The 15,697-nt window shown below is 51.9% G+C and overlaps 3 protein-coding genes across 9 annotated transcripts in view; all 3 read left to right on the forward strand.

Moving 5' to 3' along the window:
* Positions 1-631: 631 nt before the first annotated feature.
* Positions 632-9,539, forward strand: kif11 (kinesin family member 11). 3 transcript variants are annotated; one of them, XM_076140489.1, is made up of 27 exons: positions 632-787; positions 1,257-1,387; positions 1,539-1,668; positions 1,766-1,863; positions 1,974-2,052; positions 2,191-2,376; positions 2,478-2,602; positions 2,981-3,071; positions 3,229-3,374; positions 3,482-3,578; positions 3,668-3,763; positions 3,843-3,931; positions 4,028-4,115; positions 4,254-4,327; positions 4,728-4,842; positions 4,928-4,999; positions 5,293-5,428; positions 5,662-5,834; positions 5,960-6,085; positions 6,276-6,431; positions 6,553-6,680; positions 6,893-7,053; positions 7,448-7,566; positions 7,674-7,896; positions 8,313-8,473; positions 8,593-8,703; positions 9,183-9,539. In XM_076140489.1, exons 2-27 carry the CDS (start codon positions 1,317-1,319, stop codon positions 9,294-9,296), a joined length of 3,165 nt encoding a protein of 1,054 aa, XP_075996604.1. In that variant the 5' UTR covers positions 632-787; positions 1,257-1,316; the 3' UTR covers positions 9,297-9,539. The 3 variants fall into 3 exon arrangements, with proteins under 3 accessions (XP_075996604.1, XP_075996603.1, XP_075996605.1); XM_076140488.1 differs by having other exon boundaries at positions 1,281-1,387; XM_076140490.1 differs by having other exon boundaries at positions 1,281-1,387; positions 9,186-9,539.
* Positions 9,540-10,084: 545 nt separating this feature from the next.
* On the forward strand, positions 10,085-12,510 carry LOC142990640 (CD48 antigen-like). The gene is made up of 2 exons (XM_076140483.1): positions 10,085-10,253; positions 11,416-12,510. The coding sequence occupies exons 1-2, from the start codon at positions 10,151-10,153 to the stop codon at positions 12,111-12,113; spliced, it is 801 nt and encodes a 266-aa protein (XP_075996598.1). The 5' UTR covers positions 10,085-10,150; the 3' UTR covers positions 12,114-12,510.
* Positions 12,511-14,200: 1,690 nt separating this feature from the next.
* Positions 14,201-15,697, forward strand: part of slc22a15 (solute carrier family 22 member 15) — a 4,698-nt gene continuing 3,201 nt past the window's right edge. For all 5 annotated transcript variants that reach the window (XM_076140478.1, XM_076140479.1, XM_076140481.1 and 2 more), the window contains exons 1-6: positions 14,201-14,335; positions 14,687-14,836; positions 14,919-15,051; positions 15,139-15,303; positions 15,388-15,517; positions 15,612-15,672. In XM_076140478.1, coding sequence (XP_075996593.1) covers positions 14,201-14,335; positions 14,687-14,836; positions 14,919-15,051; positions 15,139-15,303; positions 15,388-15,517; positions 15,612-15,672 — 774 coding nt within the window. The remainder of the gene's footprint in view (positions 14,336-14,686; positions 14,837-14,918; positions 15,052-15,138; positions 15,304-15,387; positions 15,518-15,611; positions 15,673-15,697) is intronic.

The following is a 15,697-nucleotide window of genomic DNA, read 5'->3' on the forward strand; positions in this document are numbered from 1 at the left end:
TATTCTTTTATTCTTATCTAGTTATTTTTTCATTAGTTTTATTTTCGTTTTCCTGTCTTTTACATTTTCTTTACACATAAGTATTTTGTCATTTTTCAGCCTTTAGTCAAGTTGACCTCATTAAAGTCCAGCCTGAGTGTGAAGTTAAACAGTCTTTACTGGGAGTCTCTCTCCTGGAGCAGCAGTCAAGAGTCCATCAGAGGTCACATGAGGGGAGTGTGGTGAAAGCTGTGGCTCACAGCTCGTCAGTAAAGAGATGAAGAGGCGGCTGCAGATGGTAGACGTGACACTCCATCCTGTCTGATGCTCTGAAATGTATTTTCTTAGGCATTGAAAGAGTTTGGCCTGAGGTAGAGTCGTAGTAAGAGCACAACATGATTTGATTTGGTAATACTAACAATTTAACGAAAACATTAAATATATTGATGATAAAGTTCAGTTTAAGTAGGCTGAGCCTTTAAACCGCAGCTCTTTTCCGCCCTCTTGTGTCATAGTTTGGTATATATTTCATATTTCCTCCCGTGATGCTTTGCTTCACGGCTGCAGCTGTCAGCTCTGACCAATGGCGTGGCTTGTGTGAGTTACTCGCCTGCTATTGGCTGAGCCAAATTTAAATCCACAGCTTGAAAGCTTTGGTGTTGAATGTAGAGAGCGCCAGAGTGAAGCTAGCGGAGCCTCCGGTTAGCGGACCGTCGTCATATCGCGCTGCATTACACGACTTCGTTACTTTTACGTCTAAAGCGGATAATCAATCAAACAAAGAGGAGAACACGCGCATCATCAACCGGTAAGACCACCGGTTAGGTCAGCACGTGTGTGTTCAAGCTTCGTCAGGTTAGCTCGGGTTAGCTCCGATGCTAATGTGACATTAACTTTAGCTACCAGGTTTCAGATTACATTTACCGAGTTTTTCAGCAAAGGTGATAAAGACCTAAACTAAAATGTCAAATACATATTTTTGCAATATATTTTCATCGGAGACTGCATCGCGCTGTATGCTACTATAATATATATTAGTATAAATATATGCTGTTTATAAATATAGATATATTGTGTATAAGCTGATATTTATATATTTATATTCTGTCTCCATGCTCGTCCTCTCTTTTCCACAATCATTCTCTCAGATGGTTGATATTTATGTTGAAACATTTACAATGATGTCATCAGTTTGTTTTGTTGTGATTCCTAAATGTGCAGACTGTTCCTGTCTGAAGTGTGGATGTTAACCCTTTATTGATGTTAAATGGACACAGATTTGTTTGATTCATTTGTCAAAGTGAGGAACAACAAAGGAGCTCTGAGTCTCAGCCGTCATGGCTTCAAACCTGAGTGCAGCCAAACGAGACGAGAAGGGGAGAAACATCCAGGTGGTGGTGAGATGCAGGTAAAGCCTGAGCTGTCTGTCTGTCTGTCTGTCGGTCTGTCTGTCTGTCTGTCTGTCTGTCTGTTGGTCTCTCTCTCTGTCTTGAATGAGATGTGTTGCCATAGTAACATGTGACGTTTGTAGCTGTAACTTTCTGCCCTCGTGTTTTCAGACCTTTCAACACAATGGAACGAAAGTCTTCACACAATGTGATCGACTGCGAGCCAAACAGGAAGGAAGTGGCAGTGAGGACGGGGGGGACGAGCGACAAGGCGGCTCGCAAGACGTACACGTTTGACATGGTGAGCTGAGGGACACGTCCCCGGTGCCGAGCATCTGTGGTCACGTGTCTGCGGCCCTCTGATCTGATTGGTTGTTGTTGTTGTTGTTGTTGCTCAGGTGTTCGCTCCTGCCGCCAAGCAGATCGATGTTTACCGCAGCGTGGTCTGTCCCATCCTGGACGAGGTCATCATGGGATACAACTGCACCGTGTTTGCGTAGGTTCTGTTGTAGTTTGAACCTCTGAGTGATGAGCAGGTTTGAGGCTCCAGAGAGGCACAGACATCATTACTGTGCTCACTGAGCGTCACTGTGCTGTGTGCTTCAGGTACGGGCAGACCGGGACAGGAAAGACCTTCACCATGGAGGGGGAGAGGAGTCCGGACGGCCAGTTCACCTGGGAGGAGGTCAGACACGCTCTTCATCACTGAAGTCTGCTTCAATCATTCTGACAGGAAACAAATTAACCAGTAAATGAAAATCCCCAAACCATCTGCTGTCGCCATAGAAACAGGTAGAAATGTTGTTGTTTGTTTGGGTGGCAGGACCCTCTGGCCGGCATCATCCCCAGAACCCTGCACCAGATCTTTGAGAAGCTGTCTGAGAACGGCACGGAGTTCTCTGTCAAAGTGTCTCTGCTGGAGATTTACAACGAGGAGCTGTTTGACCTGCTGAGCACCGGGGAGGACGTGAGCGAGCGCCTGCAGCTGTTTGATGACCCCAGGAACAAGGTCAGGCTCCAGACCAGCTCAGCTCACACACCTGCTCCTCACTGAGAGGAGAAGGAGGAGGAGGACGATGATGATGATGATGTGTTGTGTTGTGTTGTCAGCGCGGTGTGGTGGTCAAGGGTCTGGAGGAGGTCACGGTCCACAACAAAGATGAGGTTTACCAGATTCTGGAGAGAGGTTCAGCTAAGAGGAGGACCGCCTCCACGCTGATGAACGCCTACTCCAGGTACACACAGACAGACAGACAGACAGACAGACAGACAGACAGGTCATTCCGGGCCTGAACTAGTCGTCCTGTCAGGTGATCTCATGGGGATACAGTTCATCATCAAAGACTTGTGTCTCTCTCTCTCTGTCTCTGTCTCTGTCTCTCTCTGTCTCTCTCTCTCTCTCTCTCTCCCTCTCCCTCTCCCTCCCTCTCTCTCTCTCTCTCTCTCTCTCTCTCTCTCTCTCTCTCTCTCTCTCTCTCTCTCTCTCTTCTCTCTCTCTCTCTCTCTCTCTCTCTTCTCTCTCTCTCTCTCTCTCTCTCTCTCTCTCTCTCTCTCTCTCTCTCTCTCTCTCTCTCTCTCTCTCTCTCTCTCTCTCTCTCTCTCTCTCTCTCTAGCCGCTCCCACTCTGTGTTCTCAGTCACCATCCACATGAAGGAGATCACTCTGGACGGGGAGGAGCTGGTGAAGATCGGAAAACTCAACCTGGTGAGAGAGAGCGCGCGCGTGTGTGTGTGTGTGTGTGTGTGTGTGTGTGTGTGGCCGTGTGTGTGTGTGTGTGGCCGTGTGTGTGGCCGTGTGTGTGGCCGTGTGTGTGGCCAGGCGATGAGCAGGTCTGAATGGAGGCGTGGTCTCTGTCCTGCAGGTCGACCTCGCCGGCAGCGAGAACATCGGACGCTCGGGTGCGGTGGACAAACGAGCCCGCGAGGCCGGAAACATCAACCAATCACTGCTGACGCTGGGCAGAGTCATCACGGCGCTGGTGGAGAAGAGGCCGCACGTCCCCTACAGGTCAGGCCTCCAGGTCAGGCCCCCAGGGGTCACAACGCCTCGGGCTGTGTGGCTGCAGGTCTGAACTCTAAAGTGTGTGTGTGTGTGTGTGTGTGTCCGTCCCTCAGAGAGTCCAAACTGACCCGAATCCTGCAGGACTCCCTGGGAGGACGGACCAAAACCTCCATCATCGCCACAGTGTCTCCTTCCTCCAGCAATCTGGAGGTACTTCCTGTTTGCTCTGCACATGCATGTTTTCTTGAGCGTGTGTGTGTGTCTGGTCTGAAGCTGTGTGTCTCTGTGCCGGCCTGCAGGAGACGCTGAGCACGCTGGAGTACGCCAGCAGAGCCAAGAACATCATGAACAAACCTGAAGTCAACCAGAAGCTCACCAAGAGGACGCTCATCAAGGTACACGGCTCGCCTGCAGTCACCATGACGACCGCTCTGAGACACAGCGCTGACATCGTGTGATCTTCTGTCCGTACAGGAATACACAGAGGAGATCGAGCGTCTGAAACGAGACCTGGCTGCCACCAGAGACAAGAACGGAGTTTACCTGTCTGCAGAGAACTACCAGTGAGTCACATGACGGCAGGGGGGGCGGGGCTAAACACAGAGCCAGTTCCACAACATCTGTAACTGCAACACACTAACTGTATGTGTGTGTGTCAGGAGCATGCTGGGGCAGATCTCCACCCGTGACGAGCAGATGAGCGAGCACACTGACAGGATCGCAGCCATGGAGGAAGAGCTGAAGAAGGTGAGACATCAGTCCGCTCCAGGATCCAACACAACCTCCATCTTTGTTTCAACTCTGATGGTTTCCTGCGAAGAGTTCAGATGAATCCATGTCTGAGTCTATCCTGTATGTATGTAACATGTAGCGTGTTGTGTTCAGGTGACGGAGCTGTTTGTGGACAGTAAGAGTCGCCTGGAGCTCTGCTCTGCTGACCTGCAGGAGAAGCAGCACAGGTGAGCCACACAAGCCCCGCCCACGTTGCCTTCACTCACCAATCAGCTGAGCCGACTCTCCTCCCTCCCTGCCTGTGGCCCCTCAGCTGTTTGTTCAGTGCCACAGCGCCACTCGGTGGACAGTCTGTGTCATGCTCTTTATTTTAGGGAACCAGGAAGTTGTGTATGTGTTTATAGTGATGATGTATATGTTTGACCCGTGTGTGTGTGTGTGTGTGTGTGTGTGTGTGTGTGTGTGTGTGTGTGTGTGTGTGTGTGTGTGTGTGTGTGTGTGTGTGTGTGTGTGTGTGTGTGTGTGTGTGTGTGTGTGTGTGTGTGTGTGTGTGTGTGTGTGTGTGTGTGTGTGTGTGTGTGTGTGTGTGTGTGTGTGTGTGTGTGTGTGTGTGTGTGTGTGCCTCAGGCTGGAGGAGACCAGCAGAGACCTGCAGCACACCAAAGAGCAGCTCAGTCTGGAGGAGTTGCTCAGCACCGAGCTGGGCGCCGCTCAGGAGACGCTGTACAACACGGCCGGCCAGGTGAGGACCGTCTGACCTCCTCACCCTTCCTCCTCCTGCTTTCATCTCCTTTCTTCATCTCCTTGTTTCATCTCGTCTTGTCCAGTTGCTGAACACGGTGGACGCCTCCACCAGTGACGTGTCCAACCTCCATGACAAGCTGGACAGGAAGTCAAAGGTCAAACATGCTGACTTTGTGGCAGTGAGACTTTCAGATGCAGGTTTAGGTTGCTATGGTGACTTGGAGAGAAATGTTTGAGCTCTCTCCCATCACTCCGAAGATTTGTTTATGTAAAGATGAGGTCACTTGGTTGTCAAGCCAGAGGTCAGGAAGAGACTGACTGTGTGTGTGTGTGTGTGTGTGTGTGTGTGTGTGTGTGTGTGTGTGTGTGTGTGTGTGTGTGTGTGTGTGTGTGTGTGTGTGTGTGTGTGTGTGTGTGTGTGTGTGTGTGTGTGTGTGTGTGTGTACAGGTGGAGCAACACAACAGGCAGATCCAGCAGTGTTTCTGTCACGGTGTGGAGGAGAAGTTCAGCAGCATGGAGGTCTGCATCCAGCAGCACAGAGCCTCACAGCAGAACATGCTGAGCAGCTACACACAGGCTGTGGGTGAGTGACCTCTGACCTTTCTTCAGGTCTGTGATGGACCCTTATGGATCCATGAACACCCGTGTGAGCGTGACTCTGAACATGTAAACTGAACACAGCTCCTCTAGAGAAGAGCCGACCCCCATGTGACGCTTCATGAGGACCAGAACCTGAAGGGGGGCCCAGGGCCTCCGCCTGGTTCTGGACCAGAGGTCAAGCTGTGTCCAACCTTTTACACCTGGGTTCTGTTGCAGACGGCGTGTTGGCGATGAACCAAGCGGCGCTGAAAGGAGCTCTGCTAGCTGTGGATTCACTTGTGGGCGGAGTCAAGCAGCTTGTGCGAGAGGGCGTGGCTCGATTCCAGGAAGGAGTGCAGCAACAGGGGGCGCTGTGTCAGCAGAACAAAGAGAGCATTCAGCAGCTGCTGGTGAGGCACACACACACACACACACACACACACACACACACACACACACACACACACACACACACACACACACACACACACACACACACACGGCCCAGTTTAAGTGTGTGTGTGTGTGTTGGCAGGAGGAGCATCATCAGGACATGGAGGAGGAGTTGGTGGCTCGGTCTCTGATGGGTCTGTCTGCTGTCAAAGAGCTGAGTAATTCCCTGACGGTCACCATGGAGACGCAGGGAGCCCTAGCAGAGCAGGTTTGGCTCCTCCCACTTCACCTGATGTCACTCCTGTCATTTAGTTCCGAAAAAAGGCAAAATGAGTCCAAACGTGTGCAGGAGTGGTGCTCACCTGCTCCACCTGCTGGACAGGAGGAGCGGCGCTCCAGCAGACTGCATGAATCTGTGGGGCTGCGACCCGATAACACTGTGCTCCTGCTGTGATCAGGTGGAGGCGCTGAAGGGGACCAGCCTGTTTTTCGGCGGGCTGGTTCAGGAACTGAGGGAGCTGAGAGAGTCCACGGTACAGAACCTGAGCTCCCTACAGAGCCAGCAGGAGGCGCTGGAGGAGCAGATCAGACGGGCAGAAGACAAGCAGCAGGCGGTAAGACTTTCCAACAAAGAACTACATGCTTCACCAGGAGGAAGCACACGGTGACTGCTGACGTGTCTGGGGTGTGGCCCGGTTCTGGTTCTGAATGTTGTGGTCCCTGTGCCGGTCTCAGGGTCTGAAGAGGACCATGGAGCAGCTGGGCCTGCTGGTTCTAGAGGCCCAGAGGGACTACGCTGATCTGCACTCCAGCTCCAGAGCTCTGCAACAACCCCTGCTCAGCCTGCAGGACCGCCTCAACACGTGAGACACACACACACACACACACACACACACACACACACACACACACACACACACACACACACACACACACACACACACACACACACACACACACACACACACACACACACACACACACACACACCTACGCTGCCCCCTACAGGCCGACAGTGATACAACGTCACAGCGTTTACTGAAGGAATGAAACTCTGTCTCCTGTTGGTTTGCAGAGGCTGCAGCTCAGTGGAGGGTCAGGCTGCAGCACAGGCGGAGCTTCTCTCCTCCGCCTCGTCCTCTCTGGCCTCCTCGCTGCGTGTGAACACAGAGGAGAACCTGCAGACGGTGCAGGAGATCTCAGGACGCTGTGATCTCCTCCACAGCTCCATCTCAGGTGACGCAGCTCACAATCAACAACACTCAGAAAGCATCAGTGACTCATGAAGCTAGACCACAGATCCATAAGGTCCACAGAGGGTCCACAGGGGGTCCACAGGGGGTCCACAGGGGGTCCACAGAGGGTCCACAGAGGGTCCACAGGGGGTCCACAGAGGGTCCACAGGGGGTCCACAGGGGGTCCACAGGGGGTCCACAGAGGGTCCACAGAGGGTCCACAGGGGGTCCACAGAGGGTCCACAGGGGGTCCACAGAGGGTCCACAGGGGGTCCACAGAGGGTCCACAGAGGGTCCACAGGGGGTCCACAGAGGGTCCACAGGGGGTCCACAGGGGGTCCACAGGGGGTCCACAGTGAAGTTCCTCTCTGTTAAAGTGTTGTCCTTGTCTTCAGGTCTGCGGCAGCGAGACGTCCAGTGGAGCTCCAGAGTGGCAGATCAAGCCAAGCTGGGAGCCCAGGAACAGCGCACCCTGCTGGAGAAAAGCTCCAGCCAGGCTCAGGCCCTTCAGCAGGTAAAGATCCACTGGGTCCCTGGGCCCCCAGGTCACTCAGCCATCTGAGAGGTTGACATCATGAGAATCAAACAGGCCGAGCTAATGGACCTCCGGTCTCCCTGCAGAGCCTGGAGGACTGCTGCCGGACTCAGCTGAGTGCAGCGCTGGAGGACATGAGCGTCCACCAGGAGGAGGTGAAGGGGGCTGTGACGGCCGTGCAGACCCAGATCTCCCAGAACCGCACCGTGCTGGACCTCCAGCAGACCGAGCTGGAGGAGCGGGTGGAGTCCAGCCGGCAGCTGGTCCGGGGCTTCCTGCAGGAGGGGCTTCAGCAGGACATTCCCTCAGGTACCTGTGCCGCATCACCGTGCAGCTGGAATGAAAACGCACCTCCTGCTCTGTCTGCATCTGTCTTCTACTGAGCTCATCCTGGCAGTCAGCATCTCGTATAATACATGGTTGGAGGGGAATGAGGCTGACAGGTCAAACATCAGCCAGCGTGTGTGGGTGGGAGGAGCTTAACGGGGGGCATTTCCTCTGAGGTAATGTGCAGGAAGTACGACCGCTCTGGGTCGAGATCCCAACTCATTTAACGGGTTTGGATGTCAAACACGAATGGAACTGAATGTTTACATTTTTCTCATCTCGTGCGTCTAGATGCTTGATGATCTTTGACCTTAAAGTAAATATCCAGTATAGAGGTAATCTGATTGGCCACGCCCTCATCTGTGCGTGTGGCTAACCTGCTGTGACGCCCCCTTCAGGTGCCACCCCTCAGCGGCGGGAGTTTGTGTATCCACGGGAGCTGGGGAAGTCCCGTAGGCGCAGTGAGCTGCTGGAGGGCCTGAAGAAGCAGCAGGAGGCGCTGCAGGCAGCCATGGAAGAGGAGGAGGATGAGGAGGAGCAGGAGGAGAAACACAGCCACGTAGGTTCACACAACCTGACCTGGCAGCGTGGACGGGGTTAAAGCCAGTCTACACACATACATGAAAGTGACTAATCTGTGTGTGTGTGTGTGTGTGTGTGTGTGTGTGTGTGTGTCAGGACTCCCTGGAGGACGAGCCGAGTGTGTGTAACGAGAGCGTGGCCACTGAGCCGTCCTTCATCGACGAAAACCTGGTCTGTAACGAGAGCAACAGGGTTCCTTTCTTCAAGGTGAGAAACGTGAGAGTGATGCAACAGGAAGTGAGCGGTATTTGTTTTTATTGAAGCAAACATTTAACATGACAGCGCTCACACAGGTATAGGATAGTTTGATACACAAAGAGAGAGAGAGAGAGAGGTTGTTTTATTATCGTTGTTGTTGTTGTTTAACTTTTTTGGTAGACCCTGAGGTCAAATATGCAACATGAGGTACAAGTAGATTGAAACAGAAACAGCAGGAAGCCCCGGCTGCTGGAGGCTGAGAGAACATGACAGAGTCCAGGATGACATCATTCATGTTGATGATCTCAGAGGGTGATACAGTTTCTACAGGATGATGTCACACAGCAATGTAGGCTTCTACACCCCCCCAAAGGCCCGACCCAACCCTTCCAGGGAAGGGAAGCTTTGGAAATAGCTGGAGGGAAAGTGTCTGATATGGAAGTAGTTGAATAAATCAAAAATCATTTTTGTTTCCCTTTTCTATTCAGCAGAAGAAGGCAGGAAAAAAGGAAACCAAGATTGCAGTCAAGTCGAAAGCTCCAGAGAACGAGATGGCGTCGACTCCACAGAAGTCCAGACTCCCACTACGCTGCCAGAACTAGAGTGTGTGTGTGTGTATGTTTAAAGTTTTCATGATTTTCTTTAGGTTGTGTGTTGTAATCACCTCTAAATATTGATGTTTGTTCTGTCCAGCCCTGTTCTCTAAAATGATCAGAGGCTAATCAATAACCTGTCTGCTTCAACATCCAGCAACATTTTACTGTTTCATATTTGATCTTCACACATTTAGTGTTATTGTTTTTATGTTGTGATGTTTATTGCTGAAGTTATTAAAACATGAAAATGATGAATTCAAACTGGATCATTGTTTGGTGTAAAGGACGTGTGTGTGTGCGCGCGTGCGCTGCCGTGTGCGCGCGTGCGTCCTTCATCTTCATCTTTTCAAATCCCAGAATAGAAACAGGAGTAGAGAACACAAAGAAGTACATGAGCTAGAGCAGTGGTTCTCAATCTGTGGTACTACGCGGGCTCCCTGTAGTGGTACGCGGAAGAATCAAATAATAATATCGGAAGCTAGAGAGAAGCAGTATTACTAAGATAACAGACAGGTCGCTGAGTCTTTACGTCGTCATGGAGCCGCAGAGGAGAGAGGGAACATTAAGTTAGAGTAGCTCAGGCGACGAAGAGGCTTAACGGGTTCACACTTTAACGACGCAGCGCCAGCGACGAGTGGAGACACAACCGTCTAACTAAATCTGCATTCAAATGAAGTAGAATCGCTCTAAAGTCTGGATTAGTTTATGGTTTAGTTCAGCAGAAACAAACAGACGAGACCAACTAGAGGGTCGCTGAGTTTATACGTCATCGCTTGGAGACGCGCTTCAAGGGAAGTACCGAGAGCAACACTGTAGGAAGTGAGCTGGGTGCGGTTCAGTCGGAGTGTCCGTGAGAGAAGATGGCCCGAGCGGTGCGTCGCTGCCTCACCGCGGCCCTGCTGGTTCTGCTGCTGGAGGCCGCGGGGGCCGAGCAGACCGACACACAAGTCATCCGCCTGGGAGGTAAATATGGACCCGAAGACGCTCAGACACCCGAGCAGCGACGCTAATTCACCAGCTAACTAACCGACCAGCCAACTAACCGACCAGCTAACTAACCGACCAGCCAACTAACAGACCAGCTAACTAACCGACCAGCCAACTAACAGACCAGCTAACTAACCGACCAGCCAACTAACAGACCAGTTAACTGACCGACCGACCGACCGACCAGCTAATTGACCGACCGACCGACCGACCAGCTAACTGACCGACCGACCGACCAGCTAACTAACCGACCAGCCAACTAACAGACCGGCTAACTGACCGACCAGCCAACTAACAGACCAGTTAACTGACCGACCGACCGACCGACCAGCTAATTGACCGACCGACCGACCGACCAGCTAACTGACCGACCGACCGACCGACCAGCTAACTGACCGACCGACCGACCAGCTAACTAACCGACCAGCCAACTAACAGACCGGCTAACTGACCGACCGACCGACCGACCAGCTAATTGACCGACCGACCAGCTAACTGACCGACCGACCGACCAGCTAACTAACCGACCGACCGACCAGCTAACTGACTTAGATTCCAAACCAACCAAGTAGAGGTGAAGCTATGATGGCCGCGTCCCATTTCGGGGCCGCAAAGGGGCGTTCACGTATAGAGACGCGATTAAAATGAGCCAAAACGTGGGATTATTAAAATTAAAGAGGTGTGTGTGTGTGTGCGTGTGCGTGTGCGCACCGCACAGATCGGTGACGCCTATTCTAATGGATTGTGGGGAATTTGTACTGGACACTTGTGTGTGTTGGTAAACACACACGCACACACTCATACAGCAGATGTGCTCAGCTCCAACAGCTAGTAAACAATGTTGCTATGGAGACCATCCCACTAAACATTGATAAGAATCCAGGTTCTGTGTCTGGATGTTCTGATGTCCTAATGTTGTATCAGTCACATGTCAAAGTAATGATTACAGCGCCACCATCAGGTGAGAATAAACAGGACCCAAACCTGATCTACACGTTAGTTAAGTCAGTAAGTCGACTTGGTTTGGCCTCATTCCTCCTATAAAAGTCTTTACTTTGACTGCATTGTTGTGTTCAGTCGTGTCACTTCCTGTGGGACACTCAGTGAACTGATGGATGTTCTCCTAAATGTCTGGCAGGTAAACTGAGCATGACTCCTCCCCTCCCCGAGGAGATGAAACCCCTCTTCAACATGTGGTGGAAACACGGCAGAGACCTGGTGTGTGAGTGGGACAAAGATGGAGTAGAGATCTATATAAAGTATAAAGGACGCTCGCAGCTGGACCACCTCACCGCACGGCTGGAGATCGACAACATGACCACAGAGGACAACGGTGTTTACACGCTGTTTCTCAACAACAACGAGCAGCCCTGGAAGACGGTGGTCACTGTGGTCAGGGACGTAACCAAGCCTTCCATTCAGATCTCCCCGCTGAAATGTTCTTACCTCTCTGATTCCTGCATCCTGACCTGTGAAGGAGACGTTACAGAGGTGGGAGAGGTCACCTTCAGATGGAAGGAAGACGGAGGAGCCTGGGAGAGGCAGGGACAGAAGATGGACATCACCAAACTCCACCACAGCAAAGTTGAAAACTTCTTCTGTCAGATGTCAAACCAAATCAGTGACCGTCAGAGTGAGGGCGTCCTCAACCCGCTCTATAAGGCTCCTCTTAATGTCCTGGGGTTGGTCCTGGGGGTCCTGGCGGTGCTGGTTGCTGCTGCAGTCGGGGTCGTCGTGTTGTGGAAAAAGAAATTGTTATGTTTTGCTTCAAAGAAAGCTGGAGGAGCTGCAGAAAGAAAAGCTGATGAAGAGGACGATCTAAAACCGAAGCCATAACCTGCTTTTTACTGAAAGGGCAACCTGTCTCCACAGACTTTTATTCTGAAAGGGCAACCTGTCTCCACAGACTTTTATTCTGAAAGGACGCCTCTGCAGGTGGAACTGTGAAATAAATGAGGAGTTGGGCACACAGACGCCCTCTAGTGGTCAGGCCAGGTAGTTTGGTTTTACCAAGTCAAATTTATTTATAAAGCCCAAAGGACTTTAACATCTGGAACATTCCCCACCCGGCCAAAAGGTCTGGGAAGACCAGGAACAACTCCAGAGAAAACCTAAAAGGATTAGGAAACAAAGGAAGAAACCCCGGGAAAGGCAAATCCATGAGAGATTCCCTCTCCACGAATGACTGAGTGAGCAAAAGGAACATCCAGACGGATTACAGAGGAACAGAGGGCATGCAGGGCAAAACACACACAAGTCATGGACTGGGAGAAAGCATTCAGGACAGGGAGAGAGAGAGAGAGAGAGACAGGGAGAGGGAGAGGGAGAGAGAGACAGGGAGAGAGATGAGGAGAAAGGTAAAACCCAGTAAACCTGTGTAGATTGAGTCTTTCTCCAGAGTCAGCCTCAGCTAGGTGGAGATCTTCATCCCAAGATGTCCTGGTGATGTCACTTCATCCAAACAAACACCAGTTTGATGATCAGATGAAGAGAAAGAAGAAGAAGAAGAAGAAGTATCTGCACCTTAATGTTTCTGAAAGATTCACATTTGATTTTATCCTCATTTTATATCATGTCTCCAGTCATAGATTGTTTTTATTTATTTCTAACCTGTAGAGCTTCTCACAGAAATAAAGTCTCATAAACTTTCATCTTATCTTAACTTATTTTATTACCCGGAAGGAAATGACTAACAGTTAGTGCAGAATGAGACAGGAACCAGAAATCGAGGGAACCGAACCCTCAACTGCTCCCCCCTCTGCGAAGGGTGGTAACTGTAATGTGATGTAAGTCGCTTTGGATAAAAGCGTCTGCCAAATGCTCGTAATGTAATGTAATGTAATGTAAATCACCAAACTACTGCATGCACACACTCAGTACACACACTCAGTACACACAATAAGGGGTACTTCAATCACAATCAGGGAACAGTACATGACAGAACACATACATGAGGACAAGGGAACATGTGCATTGGTAATATAACTACATCACACGTGTGTATATCAGACATACAGCAGCATGTAGTGAGACATAGTGACAGTGAGGGGGGGGGGGTTTCAGCTCCTTTACAGCAGGACGATGACATCACAGCTTACAGAGGTCAAACACACGACGCACATTTGATTTTACAACACAAACTTGCTGTATTTTAATATTAAATATGCTTCTGTCATTTATTCTCAAGGTTTTGTTTTTATGTTTTAATCTGAAGAAAGTTCTGAAGCTCATTTCTGCTCTAGTGGGGCGTCGGCAGGTCGCCGGGTCGCCGGGTCCAGTCCCACATATGGACCGGGCCAGACTGGCAGCTGGAGAGTTGCCAGTTTGTGAAATCGTTGCCATGCAAACATGTCGATCTGAAATGTGCCTTGCATGGCCCTCTGACACACACACACACACACACACACACACACACACACACACACACACACACACACACACACTCCAGAGGGGTCAGCACAGAGCGACCCTGGAGCAGTTTTTTAACACATTACTCCACAGATGTCTCCATGCAGATGTATTCAACCTAAAGAGAGCTTCTGAGGAGGCCACTCAGGGCAGCGCCTCCTGCTGGACCCCTGTAGATGAGCCTGTGGAAGTGTGTGCTCCAGATGTTTGCTGATCACAAGACTTTCCAGCAACACAACGATCCCCAACACACGTCCACATTCAGCCAATCACGGGGCTCCTAATCCCAGTGACGTGGCGCACACAGACGTGTGAAGTATCGCGGTAACTCGCCTCCGTGTTTCCAGTCGAGTCAATCATCGAGTCTCGAGCTGCTGCAGATCCGAGCCGAGCCGAGACGGTGATGTGACGTCACCCTATAAGCACAGCGTTAGAAATGTATCCTTATTTATTATGAAGTAATGCCGATATGTTCCTAAAGAGAAACCGCGGAGTGAGACGAACCCGGAAGTGTGATGGGGGTCACTATCCTGCCGGATGTCGCTCGAGAGCGTCGCGGCGGTGCGATGGACGTGGATGAAGCGCTGCAGCTGGTGGGGGAGTTCGGTCCGTACCAGCGCAGAGCCGTGACGGTGCTGCTGCTCACACAGGTGGGTCACAGGCCGGATCGCAAGGCACACAAGGAGCGCCGGGTCACTGTGTGTGTGTGTGTGTGTGTGTGTGTGTGTGTGTGTGTGTGTGTGTGTGTGTGTGTGTGTGTGTGTGTGTGTGTGTGTGTGTGTGTCTGTGTGTGTGTAGCCACGTAGCGCTCCGTCAGAGCAGAACTACACTGAACAAACAAACGCGCCGCCTCGCTCTCTATTGACGTCACAGCAGGCCGGAAGCTTGTGCTTAGTAATGAAGTGATCGAGTCTCCATGGTTACCAAACCCAGCTGGCAGGTGAGTGATGTGGTCATGTCCTCAGGCTCATCCAGGTGGTGGCGCTGTGCTGTGTCCTCAGGTCTACATGGCGTGTCAGTCCATGCTGATCGTCCTGGTCGGGGCCACGGCAGAGTTCCGTATCGAGCAGCAGGGCGGCGGCGTCCCCGGCCAGCAGGACCGCCTCCAACGCGTGGTCTTCACGGAGGACGTGGACTCCATCGTGACAGAGGTGAGGACCCGCAGGTGGTCCGTTCTTTGATCCAGATCAAACAGCAGCAGCTGGTTCTCATGGTCCCGGTCTCTGTCCTCAGTGGGTCCTGGTCCAGCAGCAGGCCTATAAGGTCAGCCTGGCCGGGTCGCTGTTCTTCGTTGGGCTCCTGCTGGGGAACGTGGTGTTCGGGCCGCTGTCAGACCGGATCGGCAGGAGGCCGGTGCTCCTCTCAGGTGAGCCTAGGAACCGGGACCTGATCTCCGGATCGGCCCTGGAGCCTCCTGACTTTGATGTTCCTCTGGTGTGTGTGTGTGTGTCAGGTCTGTTCTTCGAGGTGATCTTCGGCTACGTGACGGCGTTGGCTCCCAGTTACGAGGTGTTTGCGGCGTCGCGGCTGCTGGTGGGTCTGATGAACGGAGGCATCGGCCTGGTCTGCTTCGTCCTCACCCAGGAGTACGTGGGGAAGTCCTACTGGGCCATGACAGGTGACATCACCGATCAATAACCTGATCAGGGTGACGCCACAGCCTGACCCCTGTCTGTGTGTGTGTGTGTGTGTGTGTGTGCAGGGACCCTAACCAGCGTGACCTTTGCCCTCGGCATCGCTCTGTTTGGAGCTCTGGGTTTCTGCGTTCGCTCCTGGAGAAACCTGGCCACAGCAGCTAACAGCCCAGGAGCTCTGATCTTCATGCTCACTGTGTGAGGGACTCTTCCTCTCTCCTCCTCCTCCTCCTCTCTCCTCCTCCTCTCTCCTCTCCTCCTCACTCCTCTCCTGTTCTCCTCTTGTCCTCAGGAACCTTCCAGAGTCTCCTCGTTGGCTGTACTCTCGTGGTCGCTCTGCTCAGGCCGAGGAGGTGAGTGTCCATCACGTGTCCATCA

Source organism: Genypterus blacodes, unplaced genomic scaffold, assembly GCF_046128005.1.
Source record: "Genypterus blacodes isolate CSIRO-AG114 ecotype Tasmania unplaced genomic scaffold, CSIRO-AGI_Gbla_v1 ptg000628l_1, whole genome shotgun sequence".
Classification (NCBI taxonomy): domain Eukaryota; kingdom Metazoa; phylum Chordata; class Actinopteri; order Ophidiiformes; family Ophidiidae; genus Genypterus; species Genypterus blacodes.